We start from the raw sequence: 14,129 nt of genomic DNA, 5'->3' as shown, positions 1-14,129 counted from the left end.
AGGTTAGTGCTGGATAGTGCACGCATTCCCGACGTTAGTGCACGCCTCCTTCGCTCCCATTTTTTAAAAAATATGTGGGGGGGGGGGGTACGGAGAAATGATTTACGAAAAAAGGGGGAGAACGTCGTTGAAATGGTTAACAGTGGCGCCCAGATGTTGCAAAAGTGCTATTGCAGAAATTTCATGAGGGCCCCAAAATTTTTTTCAGGAGGGCCCCCATTTTTTCAGAAAAAGCCTAATGATTGCCATGGGTATACTTGATTGTGCAATTTTTTTAATGGGAAATTTGGATGAGTTGTATCTTGTCTAAAACTATCCCCTAAATTCAAATAAGTAACTATGTATCTCAATTTCCATTCTTTTTTAGAGCCCTCTATTGATTTGGTTAGGTATGTTTATTAAATTTCTGAAGTTGAATTTCCATTCTTGAAAATTTTTGAGAAATTGTGTACATAGCAGAACTTGAATTTGCGAGGGCAAAATTATGAAAAAATTGATTATTCAAAAAGTAAAATAACTGATAACTGATGCAAAAAGTTGATATTTTTGTAGCTTCAACATTTAAAAATTTCAACAATAGTTTTCAGGAAATTACAATATGTTCAAAATTAGAAATAGGTAAAGGCCCGAGCGAAGCGAGGGCAAAAGCTTTCGAAAATTGATAATTTTTAAAATAAAACAACATCATTTTCGACGTGAAAAGTTAGGTTTTTTACCCCCAACTTTGGTCGGAGAAAAGAACAGGAAAATGATGATTCAAAACGTGAATACCTAACATCATTCTTGAATATTCTTGATAATGCAAAAAAAAAAACTGGTTTTCATGACTTAGGCATTTGTAGTTTTCAGAAAATTATAATAATATTCTTAAAAAAATGAATAAGGCTCGAGCGAGGTGAGGACAAAAGCTCTCGAAAATTTACAATTTTTTTTCTTAGGACATAATTTTTACATTTTTATAAAGAATAAATTTAATTTTCGGCGAAAAATAGGACATTTTTTGACATTTTATCGAAATTTGGGACTTTCTGGAAGTTCTGATTGAAATACATTGGATTTTTTTATTTGGAAAATTCCAAGTAAAACAACATCACTTTTGATGTGAGAAGTGAATATTTCTTCTCTCAAACTTTGATCAAAGAAAGGAAAAAAAAAACGATCTGGCCTGAGCGAAGCGAGGCAAAAGCCTTGGAAAATTAATAATTCCAGAAGTAAAAACCTATGGTTTTTGGTAATTCTTAGGTTTTTTCAGCATACACAACTTATTTCCAACTCTGCCAACTTTGCCCAAAAATTTCCAAGTTTTCATCAACAGCTTTCTGTCTTCAGGGACGCGCAGAGAAAATCTGTGTTTCGAAATGAGGGTATAGGATAGGACAAGTCATGCTATTTGGGAGGGTGAGGGTGAGGGTGCATCGTACTTTTGCCAACAAAAAATTGTAATTTTGACGCAATATTCAAAATTTTAAAGTGCTGAGCATTGTGATATCAAACATTTTTGAAATGAAAAATTTGCATTTTTCATATGCTGTGAGTACCTATTATGAGTATTTCTGGAATTTTTCTGCTTAGTTGTCATATTCCTACTATTATTGAAAGCAGTATCATAAATGACCCAAGCGAACCGAGGACAACGTTTTGGAAAATTTGTGATTTGAAAAGTAGAACATCATCAATTTTAATGAAAAAATTTGGTTTTTCTGATTTCAACATTTTCAAATTCGCTCGGGCAAATGCTTTGGAGAATTTGTAGTCCCAAAAGTAGAACAAAATCAATTTTGATGCAAGCATTCAGTTTTTTTGATCTCTTCTTTTTCTAAATTTTATCAATGGTTTCTTGAAATTTTAAACGTAAAAAGGAGAATCAAATTGACCCGAGTGAAACGATAGCAAAAGCTTTTCAAAATTTATACTTTCAAGAAGCAAAACAGCAGTAATTTTGAAGTGAAAAGTCAGTTTTTCCATCACTGGAATTTTTGAAAGTTTGAACAAAATACATTCCAAGCACAATAATGAACATTTCAAAAACAGAAAAAACAAATGAGCCCGAGCAAAGCGAGGGTAAAAGCTTTTGGAAAAAAATAAGAATTTTGAGGATAGATTGCCTGGTGGTTTAGTCGGTAAATCAACAATTCTGCCGGAAAATTCCAAATTTCCACAGATCATCAAAAGTGGTCAATTTAAAATTTTCAAAAATCACAAAATCAGTATCAAACGCGTTACCGACGACATGCCTACTTGGTTCACAAAAATTTACAGAGAAATCGCAAAAATTAGGGCCTGTAGGATCCATTTTCCTAATCTTGATTTACTATATGCATTAAAAATTCATGGCTCAAAAGGGGCCTCTTTTCACTAGAGGGCGCATTATCCACCCAGAGAACTTATTTCTTTTGGGGCTCACTTGAGCATAGAATCATCAAACTCTGTTGAACACATAGGCAAATACTCAACGAATAAAGTATGTAGGTAGGTATGTAGATGTACATATGAATAATGTTGTATTGTTGTATTAATTATGGTACTGTACACACTCATTGTGTTGTGGTTATTTCTTTTTTTTTTTTGCTCTAAATTGATTTTTTGTCTACCAAACTTTAACTTGAGGGGCCTCAAATTCTACTGGGGGCCCCAACATTGCAAGGGCCCCTATTGCAGCCGCAATAGCGCAATACCTACGTGGGCGCCACTGATGGTTAAAACCCACATAGTTCGACTCAGTTTCGTTAGTGCTGGTTAGTGCACACACTTATACAATTATTCCCCCTCCCCCTCCCCCCAAAAAATTAAATAAATAATTTTACACACTGTGGTCCAGTAAAATCAGCATCGAATAGGGAAAATCGAAGTGGCAAGCTGATTTTCGGTATATTGGTCCATTTTAATGTCCTGAAAACGAATCCTAGGAGTACCCTACTGTACCGGGTGAGCTTCTTCCCAAATTCTGGATCTTAGCTCCCCCCCCCCGCATCCGGGTTTGACCAAAAAATCTCGAATATGTAATACATGCATTCGTGACTCGAAAATGGTTGCAATCAATGGTGGGGGGGGGGGATTCAATTCTACAAACCAAATTCCAGATTTTTATTTCGTTATTCATCGAATATTTTTTTGAAAGCTTCTAACGCAAGAATGGTTTTAAAAAATGTTGTTGTATGTACTTGTACGTCAAATTTCCCATCAGACGAGCCATATTGATCAATTTTCCAGTCCCAGGGGGGGGGGTGGACCTACGGCGCTTCGAACATACGGGGGTTTGGAATAGCTTCATAACGTTGATAGTTGATACTGATCGTAATATTTTTAATCATTCAAAAAAATGTCATGGTGGTTGAATAATCATCAATCATCATTAAATCGATTATATTGTTGTTTTACCAGGCGAATTATTTGACTCCTGTTACGAGATGTATTTTTTAAGTGTTTCAACGACTTTTCAATCCCTCCCCATCCCTTTTCACCTGTGAAAGTATATTTTCACACACTTTTTTGCAAAATGTGATTTTGTGTCTTCGCTGAGGACTCTTCTCCCCTCCCACTTCCGCAATTTTTGCTAAAAGTCCCTATTCTGTAACATTAAACTAAAAATTCCCTCTAGGTATCTTTTTTTAAAGGCGTTCCCATAGCATTCTTGCTAAAAAATGATTTTCGTCACAAACTTCTAAAAGTTTATAGGGGAGGAGTGGGATAGGAAATCACTGTAATCCTAATCTGCACACATCATACCTTCGGTTTCATGTGAAACAAACAAACTTTGGAGACTCTCATTTCTCAAGACTTGAGTGAACTTGAAGCAAATCTGATTGTGGAATTTAGAATTACAGAAGGGATTCCAAATCAGTGATTAAAATTCGAAAAGCTTGCAATTGGACTTTCAGGCAAACATATTGAAGTTGAAATCTAAAACTGAAAAAAAATATTGCGAATACTTTTTCTTAGATTTTATGCGTTTATAATTTATAATTACCGGGGCTCGGATTTTTATGCTGGAGCATATTTTTTGAATGCATAAGGGATAGGGAATTTTCCAATTATCTCCACGATCCATTAAATTTCTAGTAAAATGAGCCTAATTCGTTAGAGCATGTTTTGGCATATTTCACCATAAAAGCATAGATATATAAAGCATATTTTGGCACTTTTTAGGGAATATTTTGCGTTTTCTTTTTAGAGCTAATTTTACGTTTTTAGGGAATATTTTGCTCAATTTCAAATTTTTGCATCAAATTAGTATTTGGGTATTTTTCATTTTTTTCCCCGCAAAATTTGTGAAACTGGCGATAGCTCATTCGTACCTACTTATTTTTTTTTGTTCATTTTATTTGATTTTTATTCCTTTAATAATGAAATTAGAATTACCTTTTCGTGATTTTAAAACGCTATGTTTTGGATTTTTGTTCGTGAATTCTTGGTATTACACAACAGTATTACTAAAATCGTATAGGAATTGATTTTTCCTGTAAAACAATACCCATATCGTTAGGGAATATTTTTACTTTTTAGATCGAGCATATATATTTAAGCGCATATTTTGGATTTTCAGGGTAGTCCGCTGTGTACCCCAAAAAAACAAGGTGAACCACCACCATACCATTTTTGAATGATTAAAAATATTACGATCAGTATTAACTATCAACGTTATGAAGCTATTCCAAACCCCCGTATGTTCGAAGCGCCGTAGGTCCACCTCCTCTTGGGACTGGAAAATTGATCAATATGGCTCATCTGATGGAAAATTTGACGTACAAGTACATACAACAACATTTTTTAAAACCATTCTTGCGTTAGAGGCTTTCAAAAAAACATTCGATGAATAACGAAATAAAAATCTGGAATTTGGTTTGTAGAATTGAATCCCCCCCCCACCATTGATTGCAACCATTTTCGAGTCACGAATGCATGTATTACATATTCGAGATTTTTTGGTCAAACCCGGATGCGGGGGGGGGGAGCTAAGATCCAGAATTTGGGAAGAAGCTCACCCGGTACAGTAGGGTACTCCTAGGATTCGTTTTCAGGACATTAAAATGGACCAATATACCGAAAATCAGCTTGCCACTTCGATTTTCCCTATTCGATGCTGATTTTACTGGACCACAGTGTGTAAAATTATTTATTTAATTTTTTGGGGGGAGGGGGAGGGGGAATAATTGTATAAGTGTGTGCACTAACCAGCACTAACGAAACTGAGTCGAACTATGTGGGTTTTAACCATTTCAACGACGTTCTCCCCCTTTTTTCGTAAATCATTTCTCCGTACCCCCCCACATATTTTTTAAAAAATGGGGGCGAAGGAGGCGTGCACTAACGTCGGGAATGCGTGCACTATCCAGCACTAACCTAGCACTAACCTTCTAGGTGGTTTTTAACCCCCTTCCGTGAATGGGGGGGTACCACGTTTCCCTGTACCCCCCCACATATTTTTTAAAAAATGGGGGTGAAGGGGGCGTGCACTAACGTCGGGGATGCGTGCACTAACCAGCACTAACCTAGCACTATCCTTCTAGGTGCTTTTTACCGCCCCTCCCAAAATGGGTGGGTAGGGGGAAATGTACCCCTATAGTTCTTCACTTTACACGATTTTGAGAAGAATAAAAAATCTACAAGTCCTACATTTCAAGCGGATTTTCATTCTCATTTTATTTTACTTTTTTGAAACAATTTTATTAAGAGTCTTTTGATTTTTGGAAAATTTTTCTTATTGAATTCAAGGAAAAATTAAATTGCACGAAAAAGTTTCCCATTACACATTGAAACACAGTCCTACATTATTTCATTTTCCAAAATTATAGGTACCTAAGTAAAATAGGTATGTCATACGACTCTTCATAAGTAGTACCTACCTATACCTACTTCATTCTCACAAACAACAATTGATAAAGAAAAAACATTCTTGGAGTATTTTTAGCTGAACCAATTTCTCATAGTGCATTCATAAAAGTTCATTTAGAAAAAAATTCTGTAGACTTTGACCTGAAGTTTCATTTTAATAGAAATGAAATAGTTTTGTTAAATTCCTATCGACTTCGCAGCTTAGGCAATTTAATGTTTGGATGAATAACTATAATAAATTAAACTAAGTAAAAAAAATTATCTGTGCAAGTACTCAATATTGCATTGCCATAATATAATAAATTTTAAACATAGTCGTCTATTTTTGAAATACTGTTTAAGTAATAATTCCTATTCCCAGAGACAGCTTCTTCATCAACAAATCCACAATCGAGAAAATGAAATTGAAGAAACGCTTCATCCAACATTATCGTTCAAAAATGCAGTTGTTAAATAGGCCTCCGTAGGTAGGTAAACATATGAATTGTAATATTCAACATGAAAAAACGTTAAAATGCGCGACAGAGTTAGTTTTAACCTTCATAACATCATCAACACGTCCAAAGTTCGTTTCAAATAGAATCCGCGAATTCTACCGAATAAAAAATCCATCAAAAATGAAACTTTTACAAATCACGGTGGTCGTTATGTGCATCAGTGCATCCTTCGGTTTAGTAAGTACCTACCTAATTTAGGTGTTTTTAATTACACCTTACACATATTGTTTAAAAGGTAAGATCTAACAAGATTTGTTGAAATGTCAGGATATTGACGATGATGATCCGTCATCGTTGGATGATTTACCAGTTCTCTCCGCCGAAAATGTTTTTGATTACGTGGCAGAAATGGTGCGATATATCCAGTTGGCCTATTATAGAAACAAATTTCAAAGTAAAATGTTGTAAATTTTTTCAATGTGTACCCATATGTATTTATATGTATGCAGATGAAATCATCGAGAGAAATATTCAAAGAAATGGCGAAGGATACTATACAAGTATGCTCACATAAGTTCACATAACAATTACCTATCGTTTTTAGGTAGGTAACTTACATTATTTACAAATATATTTAGCTTCTTTGACGCAAGTATCATAAATTAAGGTTAAATTTATGGTATATTGTTAAATGTTAAATGCTCGACACGAGTATTTTTATGCAGACTTGATCTACCTACCTATTATGAACTTTTTTTTTTTGTAATTAGAGCTTCAAGTCACAAATGGACGATAAATCGAAACAATACGCCAAAGTAATCTGCCAATAAATCAACCTTAAAAGCATGAGCTATTTTTTTTTTTTTTTTGGAGTTTAAAATGTTTTTAATTTTTAATTTTTAGTTAACATTGAATGGAGTACGATTTGCAGTAAATATGGGTACCACTGGAAGTGCTTTAAGATCTCAAAATGTAAAGCAAATATGTAGTTAATACGTTATTGATTGCATTATTAATTCATTTTAAGTAGGTATTATTATTTTCAAGTATCATGACTTGACTTGATTTTTTAATTGTTTTAGGAAAGCAAGCTGATGCAACTGTGGAATCTCATTGTATCTATATTTTATAATGTGAGTGATCCTTGTAGGTACCTGATGCGCTGCGCCCACTAGTGATAAAATTGGGCTTTCGTTAGGAAAATATTTAATTGTTTTATAAAGCTTTTTATTAAAAAAAACAAAACAAAACAGAGAAGTTTGATTAAAAATGAATCATTGAATGAATACATTGAGCTTTAAATTCATAATTTTTCAAAATTTACTTCTAGATATTATCTTGGTTTGGTTTCGGAGATCAGCATATTGATCATTCGTACACGGTAAGCTGAAATTTTCGAATATTAAGTGACACTTATTTCATAAGAGTAAATGATATGAATCAAAAACACAATTTATCATATTTTGTACTTATTTTTGTTAGGCAGATCTTGGAGATAATAAAGAATATTTCGTGGAAGACGCGATTTTCATGAAAACATCTTTACAACATCAGTTATGCGAAATCGACACTATTTTATTCGAGAAAGATGCGTTGAGGAAAGTATGAAACTTTTTCATTTAAATTTTATTACAGCGATGACTTACCTTTCTGTAGGTACTTACTAAAATTTGACACTGAAAATTAATGGTTCTTGATTTTTATAAAATAAATAATATGAATCTTTCTAACTTGTATATTCAGTATGTGGAAGAAAATTCAATCCCTATCAGCGATGCTGTGAATGAAAAAATTAAAAAAGAAGTGAGAAAATTTTCGTTGGTCAACATTATTTTGAATTTTATTTTACTATTACAGAATACAGAAGTTCATCTTGCATTATATTATTAGAAACCGAATTGTAACAAGTATTTTGTTTCGTTTTGCAGAATTTTTTTGAAATTGAGTATAAAAACACACTGCAAAAGAGCATCAAGTTATTAGCTGACGCTATCAAAGAAGTAGACGAAAAGGTTAAAGCTGATCAGGAATCTCACCATGATTAACAACACTTCAATCAGTGATGAATTAAATTTATCAACCATTTGATTGGATGTACCAATGTAAATCACATTAAAGATGTGAACTTCATTATTCAAATATGATGCATGTTTTGAAATGATCCATTTTCATTATTTAACTAATCTACTCAAAATTTTCTGAAATAGGAATACCAATCTAAGTAACTTCATTCAAATTTTTGTATGTTCAAATTTTAGAGAATGATCAATACTCACTTCCATGAAAATTTCCGACTTGAAAAATAAAAACAAATTGTTCCTAAAAAAAAAAAAAAAAAAAAAAACATTACTTAAGTAGGTAGAGATGAAAACCATACTTTTCTTCGAAGAAAAAAGTTTTGTCTCTACATTTTTTTTCATCTCATGTGTTCAAAACTCAATATCACAGCTAATCAGTGATCACATTTACAGAAGAGTGAATTGATTTCTATTATTGAGTAAATTTCGGGTTATTTTTCAACTTTTCCTCACCAATCCTCACTCAAAATTTTTTTACTGATCGAGTCTTAAGTAACCTAGCTGATGAGCCACTCTACAAATTTTTAGGGATTACCAAAATCATTCTGATAATGATATTTTTAGGAGAATAATGCAAAAATGATTAGGTAGGTAATTTAAAAGAATCATTCATCTCGTCGTTGGTTTATTCTTTCTTCATTAAAAATATTTCAATATAACTAAGGTTCTTTCAACTTTCACTTTCTCATTTGCAATTCTCGTTTTTTTTGTTTTTTTTGTTTTTTTCAAGAAAGGAATATGAAACTAAACACAAATCCCGAAGATTTCTTTACCACGTGTGTTTCATAGCTCAGACAAAATAATAATGATCAATCGTACACGTTCGTTGAACTTAATCGTTCATATTATGTTGAGCAATTCGCTCCATGTGTGATTAGGTATATGTTCTTATGTTCCCATGTTCTCTGTAAATCTCTAATGAACATGTGCAACCTTGAATCTATACCTTCCAAATCCTCATTTCAGTTTTTCAATCAAGTTCATTTTCATTTAAAATGTAAATTTTTGCTCACGCGTACATCGTTTATTTGCCTACATTGTTTTTCGACATGTTTTTTACCAATAATTTACCAACAATTTTCACATTTCATCACTTTCGCAATTTTTCAAAAACATACCGACTGAATCAAAATTTGAGCAGGTGGATATAAATAGACGACCACGCAGGTACGTGGTGACTGAACTGCTGATTTCTGTCAGAAAGCCTACATACACAAACACTTTGTAAAATAATTTACACGTTCTTCAACACGACGTGCAACACTTGTAGCATTTGTCATAATTAAGCGACCTGTATAGAATTTTCTTTTTCTTCGTTATTCTGTAAGCATCTGTAGAACATAACTACGTCATCAAACCAAATCATACGAGTACAATTGAATTAGACTAGTTTTCTTCTAGTTCATCGATAATGCGGTAAAGAGCTGCAATTTCATCACAACAAATGACCTGTTTTGAAAAAAATCATGAGCATGGATTTCAGTACGTTCACGATATCAATAATTTGTATTTATTGGCTAACAGTCGAAGGATTTCCTCAGCAGAATAACGAACGACTAGAACCACGAGGTGTAGGCGATTATATGTCGTCGTGGTTTTGGTCTTCGGAGGTGATTTTTTTTTTTTTAATACGATTACCTAGCTTATTTTATGATCGTGATGACTTGCGTATTACAAATTTTAATTTTGGTTTGATTGTATGAAGGAGAATAATGTAAACGTACCCACAGTTGATCATCTCGAAGAAAAGTCAAATGTTATAAAGGTACCTACCTATCTCAAGATGATCGCATATTTTTATTTATCGTGTCTAACTAATTCTGTAAAATTATTTTCATTTTTATTCCATTACAGAGTGACAAAAACAGTAAATCATCTGATAATTCTCCGGGACATGACATTCTTAGTCAAACGAATCAAGGCTTCGATCACAATTCCATTGCAGAGGAAATCAAACCTGTGGACGAACTTCCCAAAGGAGCTGAACTCGAAAATGTTGATGCACTTTTAGAACAACTGAAAGAAGATGTAAGATTTAAAAAAATAAAATAACTTTGTTAATTACCTACCTATTTGTTTGTTTTTGTTCTTGTTTTTCAATAATGTAGGTCATCAATACACACGATCAAGAAAAAACCGAAACCTTGAGGAGTTTATGGAAGGTATAAGCTTACCTATCTATGAAATTCCATCTAATAATAAAAATAAAAAAAGGAAACAATGATTTTCAATTTTTAACTTTTTTTTTTTTTAATTTCCAGGACTTGACGGATACTGTCTCTGAAACTTCTTCTCCATATGTTGAGGTGAGTATATCTGTACCTACTTATCTGAGATCCCTTGTTTAGTAAAATTATTACTTAAATGATTAGAAATTAAATTACTGATGATTTTATCACTAGGTTGTTTATAAGAACGCTCGTCACATCATAGATATTGGTCCATTCGGTTCCTCAAAAAGGGTAAATATCCAAGTAATACCTAAGTAGGGATCCACAAAAAAAAAATAATATATTAATACAAACAAGATTGCCTTATTTTAATATTTACCACTTACAGAGTCGATGTTTCACGGAAATGGGGAGCAGTAATCCATTCGCAGGCCTTATGCAATTGGTTAGTTTTTCATAATTTTCAAACTAACAGTATCTATTATTCAATTAAACTTGGGTAATAGGTAGTTGATTTGAGCAATATTTTAATTGCTTCAGCTCTCCTCCATACTTGGTTTATATTTTGGAGGTGCTAGAAATAACTTGGGTATCTCCGGATTTCCTGCAGCGATCTCATCAAGCAATGCGGGTGCTATTAGCTCAGCAGTAAGAATAAACATTTTTATTTTTAATTTGAGCCCCGATTTGGTCATGATATAACATTTTTTTGAAGGGTGCTGGTGCAGTTCCTGGAGTGAACTTCGTCTCTATACAAGATATTTTAAGAATGAAGCAAGGCCAACAACCACCGGTAGGTCCAAATATGCATACAATTTTTTTTTAAGTTTATTTTAAACGATTAAAATTACTGGAATGAATTGGTACCCATAGAACATTTTATACTTACCCAGCATAGCATATAAAATGCATATCAAAAGATGATCATAAGTGAATACTTAGATGTTGTTATTATGTTGAGTACCTACTTAATGTGATTCTACACTATTACCTAGGTATATTGTTTTGTTTTATTATTATTATTATTTTTTTTTTAGAACCTTGGTGGTGGAAGCGTAGTTACGCCGGATGTTCTAGGAAACTTACTGATTGGAGGTGGCTCACAAGTAAGACTCTTCAATATGGAAGAATGAAGTATTCATACCTTTTAATAAAACATAAATTGTAGCATAGTCTGAGAACAAGCCTAATTCATTTTGATCTCAATCGATCGTTCAGCGATTTTTTTTTTAAATTCAAGCACTGGTGTTTGTTGAAACTTCTATACCATACTCGAACCTGAATGATAATAATAATATTATGTATTTTTATATTTATAATAAAAATTTTAAATACCTATTTCAGACAGCACCTACTCAGCCTGCAGATCAAAATACTTCGCTTCTCATAGCAATGCTCTTGAAATTATTGAGCAATAATGGCAATGGAGTAATATAAAACAAATATTTTATACAAAACCAAAAATTACTCAGCTCAAATATTTTACTAACCTCATTATTATTATTTTTATTTTATTTTGGTAGTCTCGAGGAGGAGGAGGTGATATCGATCTTGATATTTTATCAAAGCTACCAAAAGGAAGTAATAATAATTCAGATTTAATTAACATCATCAAAAAAATTAGAAATCCATCAGTAAGTTATATGTATATAGGTATACTTACGTTTTTTTTCACCTTACATGAACACATAATAATCCACAACAAATTTTTTCATTTTAAAATTTATAAAAAAACAAAATAATATTTACCTACTTGCAACTTACAAGTAGGTACCTACATATCTGAAAATTTCAATTTAACAGGGTGCAAGCGATGACGACGATGACGAAAATAGCTCATCTCGCATCATTGTTCTCAAGACTAGCGATTTAGAAGATTTAGATGGCTCAGGATCAGGAAAGAACCCATTTGAGGTTAATTTCAGTTTTATAACCCGTGTATGTAAAAAGTTGGTATGGAAATCTATAGTTGAGATGATTTCAATTTTCAGATAATCAACATTCGAGGAACACCGAAGCAGAGATTCAAGAGAATAGTGAGTACCTACTACAATATTTTTCAATTGTATTTTTGAAAATCGTAATCGTCATAACTGCCCAAGAAAAAATAACGACACATTATTACCTATTCACTGACGATGAATTAATCATCAAAAATCTAAATTTTTAGAAAAGAAAATTCGAAAATAATCCAGATTCGCAAGATAAAATCGTCATAGTAAACGAACTAAGTCGACTGGTGAGCTTACTACGAGTACATACAAAAAAAACCTAACTTCACCTACATACATACATACCTATACTTACTTACCTTTAACTTATAAAATATCTACATTATTGTGTTTGTGATAACGTTTCACTTTTGTTTCAGAAAAATGATCCTTCAATTGATTCTGACTTGAGAAAATTAATTTTATCTTTGGAAAGAGATATAGTAATGTTACCTATCAGTATATCTACTAATATTTAAATTTTAATATTACAAATACTCATGCGTACTTGTACATATTTACGTACATAATAACCAAGTGGGTATTGGTTTACATTTTACATTGACCAACTTTTTATACCTAAATATCAATTTTCTGACAGGAGAATGATGACGAATACGATGACATCCGAAGAAAATTTTCCAAGGTTGTTAGTAGCTACCTACATATTTTTACCGATCACTTCTTCTTAAGATAATAATGCTTTAAAATGTAAATTACTTGATTACCCTTAATTCACTGCAGCTCACAGGTGGGAAGAGTAAACTGGGCAATTTGGGAGATATCCAATTCATCGATGGCAGAAAGAATAAGGTACCTACTTAACTACCTACTAACGTAATGTGCTTCGAAAATCTAGTTTTTGAAACAAATACATTTCGCAGCTTTCTAGAAGTTTCTCTAGTGGCGATGACGATGAAGAATTATGGAAAGAACTTGTGCAATCACTGTCGGTATGTTGAAAATGCGAGAAAATGCTCGTACCTATTTAAAAAACTGAGTTTGTAAAGTAAAAAGTTTATGGTCATTAACATGAGCATTTTGAGGAATTTATTAAAATGAAGTGGATTGAAGCAATTTTAAAATTATTTATAGTAAGTTGGTACCTATTCATCATTTTTATTCCTCACTTTTTTTCCAGCCCAAGTTCAAAAGTAAAAGAGTCAGTGATTCCAAAACTTTTAAAGAGTAAGTAAGCTCAGCTAGATGCGGTGTTTCAAAAAAAAAAAAAATTACATGTACCTACTACAGTTAATTATGCGAAGAGTTTTATCCTGTTTCTCTCTCTTTCTCTCATAATTATTTGTGCTCTGCTTCGTTCGGTAATATTTTTAAAATTTTTGATACTTATTTGTGTTACAGCCTACTAAATGAATTGAACATTAAGAATTTCGATATGGATTAAAAAAGTTAAATGTTTCTTCCTCATTTTTATAATATGTACCCATACGTAACAATCATAATTCAAAACATACCGAAGTACCCATCTGTTTATCTATAAGTACCTATTTGAAATAACTCCAATAAATATCATTCAGAATCAGAACTAAGTATTTTCTTTAGCCTAATATCGTGCCAGCTATTCAATGATCGAGTCTCAAAGATTGTATGTACATAGCT

At 32.5% G+C, this 14,129-nt stretch overlaps 2 protein-coding genes across 2 annotated transcripts; both read left to right on the top strand.

Moving 5' to 3' along the window:
- The first annotated feature begins 6,320 nt into the window (after nucleotides 1–6,320).
- LOC135844097 (uncharacterized) lies at nucleotides 6,321–8,430 on the top strand. Its single transcript, XM_065362207.1, has 10 exons — nucleotides 6,321–6,506; nucleotides 6,597–6,680; nucleotides 6,779–6,829; nucleotides 7,040–7,084; nucleotides 7,173–7,241; nucleotides 7,352–7,402; nucleotides 7,600–7,650; nucleotides 7,752–7,871; nucleotides 8,013–8,072; nucleotides 8,198–8,430. The coding sequence occupies exons 1-10, from the start codon at nucleotides 6,450–6,452 to the stop codon at nucleotides 8,312–8,314; spliced, it is 705 nt and encodes a 234-aa protein (XP_065218279.1). The 5' UTR covers nucleotides 6,321–6,449; the 3' UTR covers nucleotides 8,315–8,430.
- Nucleotides 8,431–9,514: 1,084 nt separating this feature from the next.
- Nucleotides 9,515–14,041, top strand: LOC135844940 (uncharacterized). The gene is made up of 22 exons (XM_065363343.1): nucleotides 9,515–9,670; nucleotides 9,749–9,957; nucleotides 10,053–10,112; nucleotides 10,202–10,375; nucleotides 10,456–10,509; nucleotides 10,609–10,653; nucleotides 10,750–10,809; nucleotides 10,907–10,963; nucleotides 11,059–11,166; nucleotides 11,234–11,311; nucleotides 11,556–11,624; nucleotides 11,863–11,946; nucleotides 12,042–12,152; nucleotides 12,322–12,432; nucleotides 12,510–12,554; nucleotides 12,689–12,757; nucleotides 12,890–12,952; nucleotides 13,111–13,155; nucleotides 13,254–13,322; nucleotides 13,394–13,462; nucleotides 13,651–13,697; nucleotides 13,872–14,041. Exons 2-22 carry the CDS (start codon nucleotides 9,814–9,816, stop codon nucleotides 13,912–13,914), a joined length of 1,605 nt encoding a protein of 534 aa, XP_065219415.1. The 5' UTR covers nucleotides 9,515–9,670; nucleotides 9,749–9,813; the 3' UTR covers nucleotides 13,915–14,041.
- The last annotated feature ends 88 nt before the right edge of the window (nucleotides 14,042–14,129 follow it).

The sequence above is a fragment of the Planococcus citri genome, chromosome 4, assembly GCF_950023065.1.
Source record: "Planococcus citri chromosome 4, ihPlaCitr1.1, whole genome shotgun sequence".
Classification (NCBI taxonomy): Eukaryota; Metazoa; Arthropoda; class Insecta; order Hemiptera; family Pseudococcidae; genus Planococcus; species Planococcus citri.
The sequence above is the reverse complement of the archived record's forward strand: the minus strand, read 5'-3'. Positions and strand labels throughout refer to the sequence as shown.